Genomic DNA, 14,163 nt, shown 5'->3' on the forward strand with positions numbered 1-14,163 from the left:
CCTGCGCATCCGGAGCCTGTGCTCCGCAACGGGAGAGGCTGCAACAGTGAGAGGCCCGCGTACCGCAATAAATAAATAAATAAATAAATAAATAAATAAATAAATAAATAAATGATGCTGAATAACAGCAACTTTTAGAAAAATCATTACATTCCTCAATTTACACCTTCCAATGAAATACATTTCAAAATAAATCAAAAAGTTATTTTTTTACCAAATTATATAACTAGGATGAAAGAAAAATGAATATTCAATGAATCTCTGGGTAAATAATTACTTTTAAAAATTAGGAATGATGGAAGAAATTTCAATTATAAAAAAGGATAGATGGTTAAACTAAATAGTAAACATTTTCTATATAAAAAGTAAAAAGGCAAACCATGGAGTATAAGACATATCTGGATACATAAGAGACACACGGTTAATATCCTTACTATATTTATAGAATATATATTTACAAAATATCGTTCAGAAGAACCAGGAGACTTCAATGGAGAAACAGAGGACAGGAACAGACAATTCACAAAAGGAAAAAATAACAAGTAAACAAGCAAACAGAAAAAAATTCACAAGTCAGACAAAACATACAAACTAAACATCAATGAAGTACTACAAATTATCAAGAAAAAAATTTAGTTTTTATTAATTTTTATTGGAGTTGATTTACAATGTTGTGTTAGTTTCTTCTGTACAGCAAAGTGAATCAGTTATACATATACATATAGCCACTTTTTTTTATATTTCCTTCCCATTTAGGTCACCACAGAGCACTAAGTAGAGTTCCATGTGCTATACAGTAGGTTCTCATGAGTTATCTATTTTATATATTACAGATGTAGGAAACAAATTTATGGTTACCAAGAGGGGAAGGAGGGTGGGATGAATTGGGAGATTGGGATTGACACAGTACACCCTTTTAAAATGTGCTCCCACAATTTGTGAGAGTCTCTTGGGTCTATTTCCTCAGTAGAAGAAACTGAACCTATGTATGATTCATAGGGCTATTTTGTGAAAACTATATAAGTAGAGTTCCCTGTGCTATACAGTAGGTTCTTATTAGTTATCTATTTTATATATAGTAGTGTGTATATGTCAATCCCCATCTCCCAATTTATCCCTCTCCCCTCAAAAAAATTGTAAATGATAATATCCATGGCTGTTCAGATGTGGCAAAACGAATACTTCATATGTCGCTGTAAATATTATAAAGTGGCACAAGACTTTTGGAAAGCAATCTTCTTACAGTTTTTCCTAAAGATATAATCCAAAATCTGGAAACAAACAAACAAACAAACCTATATGCACAACCATGTTGTTCATCATAACATTTACAAAAGTGAAAATAAATAGCCAACAGTAGGTGATAGATAAATGATGATGCTGTACCCAATAGATTACCAGTACCTTGAGCGCAGGATATCTTATTAACGATGGGAGTTCCAGGGCCAAATTCATATAGTACAAGCTTTAAATAAATATGAGTGAATACTGAAGGAAAAGAAAAATATACAGCCACTTAAAATGATAATTAAAGACTAGGTAGCTGGTGGCACAATTTTTAGTGGCAGCAAGAACACTGAAGTGTATGATTACAGTCATATTTCTGAAAGTTGCATTAAAAAAACTGCTAGAAGGAAATACATAAAATACAAACAGTCATTGTGCTAAGAGATTCATGAGCAATTCTTCTTTATTATGGTTATATTACCTTTATTTAAAATGTAAACGTACTCCAGAGGGATTATGATTACTTAAAATATAAACTGATCCTTAGAAACTGAGATTAAAAATTTAATAACATAGAAAATACATAAAATCCCCAAATAGCTCCACATTATAGGTAAATCCACCCAGCTAAAAAGAAAAGCACAGTCATATAGAGAGGCTAGCACCTGACATTCATAACTTAGATGAGATGTATCATTTCTGAGTCCTAACTCAGTAATAAATGAACACATCACAGGAAGTCAAAATGCAGCCACATAAACAGCTGTTTTTGCTGCACTCCTGGTTTCTTCTGAACTCTCTCCGGCTCTGGGCTGAAAGGGCTTAGAACAGTTATCTTCTGACACCAAGGCTTCCAATGAGACTAGGCCAATTCTCTAATCCATGGAAATTCAGAAAAGCAAGACAGGCCAGGGGTGGGGTAGGCTGGTGGGTACAGGTCCCTGAGTTGAACTGTATTTAAATCTCCTAGAAAACCAAAACTACATAGAGAGAGAAAGAGGATACAAAACTTCAACGGCTTCTCTAAGGCACTGTATTTCAAAACTGTGGTTTTCAACCCATTACGGGTCATGAAATCATTTGCATGAGTTACAGCTAGGATTTTATGAAGGCTACAACAAAACAGAAAATATCAGTATGCATGTCACATTAAAAGGATACCATTTAATAAAACTTCCGTTTCAGTTACACATGTGTGCTTTGTGTCAGTGTACATGAGTCTTGGGTAGCAAATGCTAAATATATTTCTTACTATGATTTATGGTCAAAAAAGTTTCAAAAGCATTCCTCTAGACAATCCAGGCCCTGACTTAAGGCCCAGAAAACCACCCAGAGCTAAACTGCTTAGTGTTTGAAACTAAAGGATTTATCTGGAAATAAGAATGTAGTGAACCCAGTTCAACTAGGTGTTAGGCACCAATACAAAACAAACGGCTCTTTAATATTTCATCCAGGAATAAAGAACCGCTGCTATCCAAAGGCATCGTTTTACATCACCTCACAGAGCGCATGCTACTTTTTTGCCCCCTCTGCACACTTTCTTCGGCTCCAGGTGTAGGATGATGGGTCTGCAGAGACTTTACACTTATCTAGTCCTTATGTGGGTACATCACAGTGTCAGAGTCACAGCTAGGAAATCCTAGGCTCTCCTCTGCCAGATGGAGAAACTGAGGTTTACAGCAACGAAATGCCCAATGCCCAAGGTCAATGCAGGGTTGAGTGGAGAACAGACTCCCAGTCCAGTTCTTTTCCAAGATTCCTTAAATGAAAGGCACATGAGAGCACAAAGCAGCACTCCCTGCCAAGAGACAAGTAGGATGACTTTTTTTCTCTTTTGGTCTTGTTACTTACATCTCTGAATCAATTTTTCAGACTAATGACTAAATAAAGCATTTGGATGGGAAGGACCCCGGCCCTTTAAAAAAAAAAAAAAAAAAAGTTAATGAGACTGCTTACTGAAGTTGCAGGAGGGACGTTATTTTTTCTGCATTAGGGAATTTCTAGGTTAATTGTGGCACTCTCCTTGGGAGACCTATTCACATAAAAATAAACGAGTGCTGCCTGCTTTTGAATTCCTTCCATTCTGATACTGTAATTGAGAAAAAAAGCTTGGCTTGATGGTACGTATACACTGAATATAACTTAGTTTAGTGTTACAGATATCAAGAGATCACTACTTATTTTGTCTTAAAGCACCATTTACTTATTGATTTCTAAATGGTGCTGTTTTAATTTCCCCAAAGCTGTTACTTTGTAAGGACATCCGGACGGCTCTCGGCAACAAACATAAAATCTTTCCCTCTCAAAGGCAAATTCAAACTGAAAACAGAGCCAGGGAAAGATGCTGTGCAAGGAAAAAATAGTATTTCCATTTTTAAAGTTTTGATTTTGTTTGCTTGGAAAAAGATCAACCCTCTGAAGTCTCTTATGGCTACTACTGCCCTATGGTTTTTTACCTATTTTTCTTTTTCAAAGTAAGTTTAGCAACACTTGAGATACAAGATAGCTGCTCAGGATTTCAAAATCTGAGAGTCACTCACTTTAGGAGCGTCAAACATTTTCCATTATCTTGCAATATCCAGATGAATGTATCCTGATTCAGATCTTTGAGGTCCTGGATAGAGTCTGGTTTAACTATGTAAATTAAGTAGGAAATTCAGAACCCTCAGGAGCTTTGGGGTCACTAGAAGCTAAGCCCCTCTAGCGAACCTCCTTAAACAGCTTTCCCATAGTGATTTTTTTCTTAAAAAGTCAATTTGCATTCTGACCTTTAGAGACCCAGAGGCAGCCTGTTTCCAGACAGATTTGCTGACATGAAGCCTGCCTCATGCTCTGAATTCAGGGTAAAGGTCTAATTTTCAAAATCATATGGGGCAAATTCCCATTTTGGAACCTTGAAACCAGCAATTACTACTTCCAAGTGATGAATCTCTAGTGCATAGTTGAAAGTTTATTAATTTTATGCCATTAAATAGAGACTTGACACACTCAAAAAATAGTTCAGATGGCTTCTAACTTTGTCAACTTCAGAGACCTCACGCCATCACTCTAGGAAGTCCTCAACTTTCAGAACTATGCTTGCACATTGGGAAAAACTTTGATTTGCATTTAAAAAATGTTTTGATGCAAGTGTTATAAAATGCATGGTACATAAAACTCCATGAGCTCAACTGAACTGATCCAAGGTCTAAGTATTTAGTGGAACTAAATGAGGATTTATAAATGATATTTTAACATATCTTTTCAAGAAATAGTCATAAATGAACCTATTTACAAAACAGAAACAGAATCACAGACATAGAAAACAAACTTATGGTTACCAAGGGGAAGGGGAGGGATAAACTGGGAGACTGGGATTGATATATACACATTACTATATATATTAAAAGAGATAACTAATGAGAACTTACTGTATAGCACAGAGAACTCTACTCAATACTCTGTAATGACCTATATGGGAAAAGAATCTAAAAAAGAGTGGATATATGTATATGTATAACTGATTCACTTTGCTGTACAGCAGAAACTAACAGAACATTGTAAATCAACCATACTCCAATAAAAATTATTACTCCAATAAAAAAAAAAAGAAGAAGAAATAGTCAAGTAGTGACTCTTAGAGTGGTTCAGAGTTGGGAAAAGGGACCTCCCTGGTGGTCCAGTGGGTAAGACTCCATGCTCCCAATGCAGGAGGGGACCCAGGTTCAATCCCTGGTTGGGGAACTAGATCCCACCTGCATGCCACAACTAAGAAGCCCACTTGCCGCAACTGAAAAAGATCCCACATGCCACAACTAAAACCTGCCGCAATGAAGATCCCACGTGCCGCAACTAAGACCCGGTGCAGCCAAAATGAATAAATAAATATTCCAAAAAACAAAAAAAATCAGAGTTGGGGAAAAAAGGCCTTAAAGATTTTTAAAAACCCAAACCACTCTCTCATTCCAACCGCTTCCCACTCCTATCCCTTGTTGTAACACTACCCTGGCCCAAAGTAAGGAGCTAAGCTTCTCTCAGGTTCAACTTAAACCTTTGCTCTAAGAAACTCACAACCTCCTCAGGCCCATTCCATTCCAAACAGCTGATAGATCAGCCATTGCTTAATCCATTCAATGAACATATATATATGGGCTGCCTCCTCTGTGCTAGGCACTGGAGGTCAGACCATATATTGAGACAAAAATGGGACCTCCTATTACCCACTGCATGGTCCTATGTGCCCTTAGGGCCTACAGAGAACACAGAGAACAATGTTGCCTAAATTGGTCCCGAATGAAGTCAGAATATAAGGTGGCAGTTCTCCACAGTCCCTCCCCGGGACTTCCCTGGCGGTCCAGTGGTTAAGACTCTGTGCTTCCACCGCAGGGGGCACGAGTTCAATCCCTGGTCAGGGAACTAAGAAACGGTAAGCTGCAAGGCGCGGCCAAAAACGAAAAAGCAGTCCCTCCCCATTATCCTCTCCCCTGTAGGCCCCTCCCCATGGTCTCCTCCACAACACCCTGCCAACACACCCTCAGCTCTTTTTATCTCCCAAGAATTCCAAATTCTTGCACTCAGAGGTTTTGGGAATGTTCGCTATCACAATTACTCCTGTGGAGACACCAATTTTCCAGATTCCTCCAAGTGTGACACTCAGAGCTGAGTTCTGAATTCAAGCTGCATGGCTCCTGAGTGCATTCTTAAGCAGTTCGTTCCAGTGCTTCTCAGTGCCCCAGGAGTTTTCTCTTCCCCCTGTAGCTAGAATGCCCCTTCCAACACCCTAGCTTTCTCACATGAACTTCTACTCATCCCGCAAGACCCACCTGGAAGAGAGCTCCTTGGTCTCTTCTCTAACCACCGCAAGCAGAGGAGATGCTTCGATGACCCCAGTGGATGGTGTCTGTACCCGTCTTCAACACATCTCCTTATATGAGATAAAAATCTGACCCCCTTTTACTCCCGGTGAAGGAACAATTTCCTATAACTGTCTAACAGTAATTACCTAGAGAAACTCTCTGTATGAATGCTAAGATTGCTGACTTGTGTTAAGATATGCATATAAAGAACTTACAAAGTTAAAACGTCTGGACAGGGCTGGCTCCCACCTGGTGCAGTCTCTTCTGGCTTTCAACACCTGAAGAGGCTGCCACTGGACAAGGGAGCTGCAGGTGGCTTACCAGCTAACCTGGTAAGCTGCAGGCTAGAGATCGATATTGACCAAAATAGAGCCAAGATGTCTGTGAGGAAACTCCTAAGCAAGGAATGGCAGTCACTCAGAAGAGACAGTCCAGACAGAAGCAGGGAAATGAGGAACCCAATGTACCAAAGTTGGGCATATCCTTTGGAGACAGAATCCGGCTACAACCAAAGCAAAGACAGACTCAGATAAGGACAGTGAGTTCTGAGAACAAATTTCATTTTATGATAGCACCAGAAATCTATACTTGTAAGTCAGACCGTTTTTATATTTCTTCTTCCTTTTCTTTTTTTTGGCTGTGAGGTGAGGCTTACGGGAGTTCCCCAACCAGGGACTGAACCCAGGCCATGGCAGTGAAAGTGCCAAGTCCTAAGCACTAACCACTAGACCACCAGGGAACTCTCGTTTTTATATTTCTTCTATTTCCTTATATTTTCTCCCTTCGTATCCAGTAAAGTTCCAGGCTGTCTTAACTGTGCTCAGATGAACTGAGGGTAAGAGTTTTTACCATTCTTGGGCCTGAAGATTAGATTATCACCAGCCCACGACTAACGGCAGCCAAAGGGTGAAAATGGTAGTCCAAGTGAAAGAATCCTCCAAAGGTAAGTAAAATTTAGGGAACAACAATGGCTGTGGAATCCAGCTACTCTTCCCCATCTAAAAATTCTCTTTTCAATATTAAATCTTAGAGTTTGTGGTTTTATTTTCTTCTAAAATCTGCCCCCCCGCAATAAATTGTGAGTATCTTGAAAGGACCTTGTCATTTTCACCAATGAAGTGTACACGTGTGCTTGGAACACAGTAGGGACTCAAATGTTTGTTGATGGAATGAATGAAGCAAGGCATTGACTTTCAAAGTTTTAAGGCACTTTTAAAGGCCATCCAGTCCAATCCTTTTCCGTACATTTGTCCAACAGAACTTTCGCAGGTTGTCATAAAGTTCATTCAAACAAATATCAATGAAATGTCTACAACAGTTAAGATGCTGTGCTTTCAGGAACAAGAAAAAGACCAGTCACCAGCACAACAAATGTTTATTGAGGGCCTACTGTGTGCCAGCCACCATAAGAGGCCCTACAGATATTACAATGAGTAAGACACACATAGCATCTTAGGGAATTCATGGAGAAGAAGATAAATGGATAACAAGTACCTATAACACTGTTACAGATGGAAAATGTTAAGCGTTTTCAAAGGCTATTGGGAATCAGAGGTCAAAAAGGAAAACCAAGGTTTCAAAAGAACTTACGGGACACTGCCATTCAGGAATGGGACAATATTTTGTGGCTTAACCTTACAGTTCAGGAATAAAAACTACTAGTTTCTAACTTAAGTGGTTGATGGAAATGGCTTGGTAGGTTTTGATGAAAATCAATATTCTCTCTTCATATCTGTATCATTATGTCAACTGACAGTGACACTGGATTTTGAAAAGCAAGAATACAGATCAGTTCTCTTTTAATGGAAATCATAATCGAAACTGAGCTCTAAATAACAAAGTTCTTGTCACATGTGACTATATGACCTACAGAAACACAGACTGGTCAACTTGAGTAATAATAAAAATATATATAAAGAATAAATCCTAGCCTTACTTATTTAACAGCAACTGCATAATAAAATATCTTCTGTTACTTACACTGTAAACTGGGAAAGTGAAAATTAAGCTTAATAAATAGCTAAACATTGCATTTATGTTGTCCCATAATCAAATGAAACTTATCTTCACTCTCTGTCATATACGCGACTTCAGCTTCTCCAAATACTCTGAAATGCACCCGGACTAAAGCTGTTTCCTTCAGGATAAACACAGTGAAACGGAAGTCAGAAGACAGGAGCCAGGCCCGGCTCCGCCACTAGCTACATGAATTTGGGCAGGTAAATTCTCTGGCCTAATTTTCTCATCTGTAAAATGAAGCCGTTACAGCAAGTAACCTCTAAGAGCCCTTTGAACACTTAGGAAAAAAACAAAAAAACAAAAAAACTATGAAAACTAACCTCTACTCCCAAAGCATCAACCAAAGCAAAAAGTTTCAAAACTAATTATTAAAGGAGCTTAGGTTTAACTACCTTTCTGCCTCTCTTACTTGATTCAACAAACTTACTTATGAATTTCCTACCGCAGTTCGGTTGAGCAGTTTCATCTCCAGTAGTTACAGACAGAGAAAGTGATGTCTATCAATATATTCTTTTTAAACCACGATTCTGTGACAAAGAATTTCTAGGTCCAGAAGCAATCTCTTTTGTAGAATTTTGCCTCCGTGGAAAAGTTAAACACTCATAAGCCTTCTTCATGAATTTCAAATGGTTTCTACATCCATGTATTCCACTGCAGCCATGAATTTCTTCTGTTTTTGGCAGACTGCTTGCCATTGATGTATGTTTACAATGTTTTCCCTTGAATCTGCACAGGAAGTGAATCAGGCACCATTTGGCCATTTGTATGGAGTATGATGTAGACAAAAATATGTCATTAATATAGTCATCCTAGTTATACTGAAGAACCTATGATATGAATAGACCTATCAGGCATATTTTTTGAAGCCACATTGTATGCAAAGCACTGAAATGACTATAAAGACAGTATGAACACTTTGTTGCTTTACCTTTGCCTGAAATTTTACAAGTCACCAAGAAAAAAATATTCTCTACCTCAGCATAATTTAAGCTTACATTAAGAAAAGGTAACTACTATTTTAAGGTTAAAAGCTCCTTGACATATACCTCTATAATGTGACATTTTTTAGAATACTAGTTGATATTATAAAAGCAACAATTCCAGATCAAAACCATAACTACTATATTCAAGCTTCATTCCTCTGGAAATTAGCTTCATCTGCATAATTTCTGCATTAAAGGACACTAAGTTAAAGCAAAAAACGCACTGTCTGAAAAACAAGGGAGAATACTAAAGGCAGAACAACTAGTTTTACTTCGGCAAATTAAGCAAAATTAGGCAAAAAGAAAGGAAGCAAGCAAAGGGAAGGAGCTCAAGAGCTATTTGCAGCAGTGGTCCCTTGAAAGTTCTAGGAGCTTCCCCTTGAGCTTGAAGAGACAAGGAGGGCAAAGCAGAGAAGTCACCTCTCCTGGGCGGAAGCCCTAATACTCTTCACAACTTGCAATATTCGTTGAATTCAGTGTAAGATGTCTGGGAGATCTGGATTCGGTGGGAATGTCTGGGAGAAGGGAGTGGCATTTGCTTTCCTGGGTCTGGAGCCTTAACAACTATACCAGAGTTCTCAAAACCCCTTAGTTATGTCACAGAAGCGGCTTGGAGCATCCTCCCCACGCACACACCTGCAGGACCGGGCAGCTCCACCCTCTCCCCTTCCTGTCCTCGAAGCTGGACCAAGGTCCAGTGGCCGGTGCACCGTTAGTCCAAGGGCCACCCTGGCCCCGGCAGGCGCCACCCGGGCAAGGCCAGACAGAACGCCGCTGTCCGGGCTCCGCTTTCCGGAGCCACGCAGAGGCGGCCACGCGCAGCTGGACACCGGCAGCACCAGGATGCGCATTATAATAACAACTTGGGAGAGCGCTCTACACTCGCGCCGACGTGGAGGCACAGCCCCTGAAGCGGGCTCTGGGACCGCCGGCCCGTCCCGCCCCTCCTCGCGGCCGAGGGGCAGCGGTTCGTACCTGTCCTCCGAGACACTGATGACGCCCTCCTCCTTGGGCACGATCACGGCCATATTCACCACCTCCTGAGACCCCTCGACCCGCTGCAGCAGGATCGGCTTGCGGGTCAGCGGCTTGGGCTGGATCTCTGCCGCCATCGGAGGAGAGGGCGCACTGCGGGCGCCGCCGCCAACTGCGCCGCGGGGTCGAGCTGAGGAGACCGCTCGGGCACGGGCACAAGCTGAGACAGGGACTCTTGTTGGCCGGAGCGGGCCGCCGGGGACCCGCGATCATAGCCTGGCCGGCGCTCCCGGGAACGACTCCGCGCTCCCGGTTTCGAGCACCGAAACCTCCACGACCGGCGCTGCAACCCGGCAACACCACCGGAGGAGGGGGCGGAGAGCCGGGGGGCGGGGCCGGAGGGGGCGGAGCCTGCCGCAGGGGGTGGCCGCTGGTGGGCGCCAGGGCGGCTGCACTACCGGAAGGGTGGTGGAGGAGGAGGGGAAACTGAAAAAGGAGGCGGGGAGCTGGCGGCCCAATGCGCATGCGTCAGACCACGAGCCTATTTCCACCCCGCCCCTCCGCTATTCCCGAAGCCGCGCGGCACCGCCTCTAGAACGCATGCGCCTTCCATGATCCGCGGCCTCCTCGCCACCTTCCACACCCAGTATTTAGTCCCCTCCCCCTTTAATCTCCCGTGAACGCGCGCGTACACATTCCTGGGAACGCGCTTGCCAGTGGCCCCGCCCACTCCGAAATCCCTGAAAAGGGGGCGGTGGTGGGGCGGGGAAAAGCGCGCCTGGGCGAGGCCGGAAAGAGAAGTAACCCGCCGGAAGGAAAGAAGCTGAGCTAGTGGGGACGTGACTGGGCATGCGCTCGAGTTACCTGTCCGGCGCGGCCTTGCAATGAAGCGTGGTTTACAGCTCCCAACACGCACCAGCCACAGGCCTCCGATTGGCACCCCCATGGGCTTCTGGGAGTTGTAGTTTTTCAGAGGCTTCGCTTCCTTGTCCTGAAATGACCTATCGCCCACTTCTCACCGCTCCTGGCCCGAGGGGCTCCGCGGCCTCCCGGGCGATTGGCCGAGTCACGGCTGGGTCTGGCCTCTAAGGGCAGCCATTGCGGAGCAGACAGTCGCTACGGCCCTGCCACTGCACATAATAGTGGAGCTCCAGGAGTGGGGAAAGAAGAAAAGCTGTCATGCAAGCATGCTTGATAGAGGTTAGAGATGATCTGTAGTGTTAACCTCCTCGTTTTCTTAGATGGTTAAGTTACTAGACCAGGATTACTTTAGCTTCAAGTTAGGGCTGTAGCACCCCCAGACTTGAACTCAGGCGCCCCTGCTCCTCACTTCTTCCCATTCCCCAGTAATCCTTCCTTTCTAGATTGCTCCAGAGACGATGGATAGAATAATCTGTGATTCGTGAATGCATGTTAGGTGCCTGGCAAAGGGCCTGTCATGCGGAGTAGTTGGTTATGTGATAATCCCACTAAGCCCTTCCACAGTTAAGAAGCTAGCTGAGGAGTGGTCATGGTCTCTGTGGTGTAATTGGGCTGGCAAGGGCTCTGAAGGTGAGAAAAATAATATGCCAGAGCTAGACAAAGAATGGGACAGGCCGGGTAGAAATGCATTTTATAAGGCAGGTTTTTGGGCAGCCGAGACGGTAGGTAAGCTGGACCTGTCTCAAAGCACAGTGCAAAACAGGGCTTTCCACTTCTCTGAGCCTCCAGTTCCCCATCTGCCAAGTGGAGGATAATAACACCTACCTTGGGTTGTTGTGAGGCTTACAAGTGACAGATTTTAAGTGCCTTCATACACAGTAGGTTCTTTAAGATTCCAGGAATTAGGACATGGACATATTCAGGGGGACATTATTCAGCCTGCCACAGTGGTTTTAAATACCATCCATAAGCTCCTGACTCCCATAATAATCTCTACCCTGACCACATTTCTAACTCCAGGCTCATGTGTCTAAAGCTACTCCACTTTGTCACTTAACTGTTTAATAGGTGTTCCAAACATTCCCAAATAGTATCTTTAAATCTACTGCATCATTCACCCAGTTGTTCAAAACTAACTTTCTAGGAGTAATCCTTGACCCTTCTCCTTTCCTTTACAATTCTATCCAGACCATTTAGAAGTCCTATCAGCTCCACCACCTCCAAAGTATAGCTTGAATTTTCCCATTTATATCATCTCCACCCCAGTCCAAGTCACCATAATCTCTGGCCTCTACTACCATGGTAGCCTAACTGCTTTCTCTATTTCTTCTCTTGAACCCATACAATCCATTTTTATCAAAGTAGCCAGAAGGATTTTGTTTTAAAATATAAACCAGATCAGTTCCTCCTCTGCTTAAAACACATCATTGGCTTACTGTTGCACTCGGGATGAAATGCCTCTCCAGCCTCACCTCTTCTGCTCAGTACTTTCCAAGCTCTGGCTTGGAAATTCCCCAGAAACACCAACCTCCTTCCTCCTGGTGGCCTTTGCACCAACTATGTTCACCTCTCAGGTACTTTCTTCTCACCACTCAGGCTTCAGCTCTGATGTTAGCTCCTTAAAGAGTCCTGACCTTCCAACTGAACCCTACTTCTTCTTAACACTCGTTGTCATATCACCCGGATTTGTTTTCTTCACAGTACTTACTTCTGCCCAAAATAATCTTGTGTGTTTCTTATTTAGCTCTTCATCTTCCTCTTCCAGAAGAGAAACACTGGGAGAGGAGAGACCTGTCTGCCTGTTCTTCGTGGTATTCCTAGCCTTTAGAATAGTACCTGGCACATCAGGAGGCATGTTGTTAAGTATTCGTTAAATAAATGAATAGAAAGGCCATTCAGGATCTGTTTAACTCTGTTCCGCTAGAGCATAATGGAAAGACTGGTATCTGGAACTTGCCCTAATTCCTGGGATCGGGTGATCCTTGGGAGAAGACACAGAACTGCAGATGATATCCAGCAGGCAGATGATAATAGTGGTATGGTAAAGGCAACAAGTGATTAATTGGTACCCAAGAGAAAGGCCTAGCATGAGATAAATGAGGGGTACTAATAGGCAGGTGAGAGGAAGGTAGTAGTTACAGTAGTTCTTAAACTTTTTAGGTCACAGACCTTATGAAAAATCAGTTGAATATTACAGATCTACTGGAGTGGGGGAGTGTATGTATATGTACACTTATATTTTATGTGCAGTTTTACGTGCAATTTTGCAAGGCACACAAGTATCAGAGACCCAGGTTGGGAACTCTTGCTAACTCTCAGGAAATCTAAGACCACCGCTCAGTCCCAATTCCCCACCCTCAGGAAAGGGCATTCTAATGGAGATTAAAGACGGAAAGAAGTAGGCTACTGCTAGAAAAATGATTCTCAAACTCCTTTGTTCATATTCCACCTTAAAGAATTTTGAAGAATTTCAGTATATAAATTTAAATATTCCAAAAAGTCTGAGTTCTAGGATCTTGTAAAAATTAACATTTGTTGTAAATAGTTCATGCTTGATGATATTTTATTGATTTCCCTGTAATACTATCTGAAACAACAAAAAAAATGTATATATATATTTAAATTCTATGATTTACTTAATATGCCAAGGCCATAAAGCTCTGATTTTTAAAAGTTTCTTCTACATTAACTGATCCTTACAATTGTTAGTACACAATAGGTCAAAACAACATAAGTATATTAGAAATGTATATAAAAAGTAAATTTTAACTAGAAATTTTTAATGAAAATCATTATTCAAGATGAACAAGGCTACGTTTTTACATTCCCCTGTATCCAAGGGTAAATAATGATTTACTGCTAGAATTAAGAGGATTCAGGATGAATTCTATTCCTATATTTTATCTTGTAAATATAAGGGCTAAGAAATCTCATTTATATAAATATTGGGTTGGCCAAAATGTTCGTTTGTTTTTTCCATAAGATGGCTCTAGTAGCACTTTGTTGTCTTTAACTTCAGTCAAAACAATTTTGTTAGATTGTATGTGACAGCTGTCATATCAGCGTGCATTTAAAAAAAGACATCAAAATTGGTGAATTTTTGTGTAGCCATTTTAATATTGAAGATGGAAAAAAGAAAGCAACATTTTCAGCCATTTATGCTTTATTATTTCAAGAAAGGTAAAAAAGATTTGTGCAGTGTA

The 14,163-nt window shown here is 41.7% G+C and overlaps 1 protein-coding gene across 1 annotated transcript in view; it reads right to left on the reverse strand.

Moving 5' to 3' along the window:
* WDFY2 (WD repeat and FYVE domain containing 2) overlaps positions 1 to 10,356 on the reverse strand; it is a 181,658-nt gene extending 171,302 nt beyond the window's left edge. Inside the window, exon 1 of the mRNA XM_007471685.1 lies at positions 10,040 to 10,356. Coding sequence (XP_007471747.1) covers positions 10,040 to 10,176 — 137 coding nt within the window. The 5' untranslated portion in view covers positions 10,177 to 10,356. The remainder of the gene's footprint in view (positions 1 to 10,039) is intronic.
* Positions 10,357 to 14,163: the final 3,807 nt, after the last annotated feature.

This window comes from Lipotes vexillifer, unplaced genomic scaffold (assembly GCF_000442215.2).
Source record: "Lipotes vexillifer unplaced genomic scaffold, Lipotes_vexillifer_v1.1 scaffold470, whole genome shotgun sequence".
Lineage (NCBI taxonomy): Eukaryota > Metazoa > Chordata > Mammalia > Artiodactyla > Lipotidae > Lipotes > Lipotes vexillifer.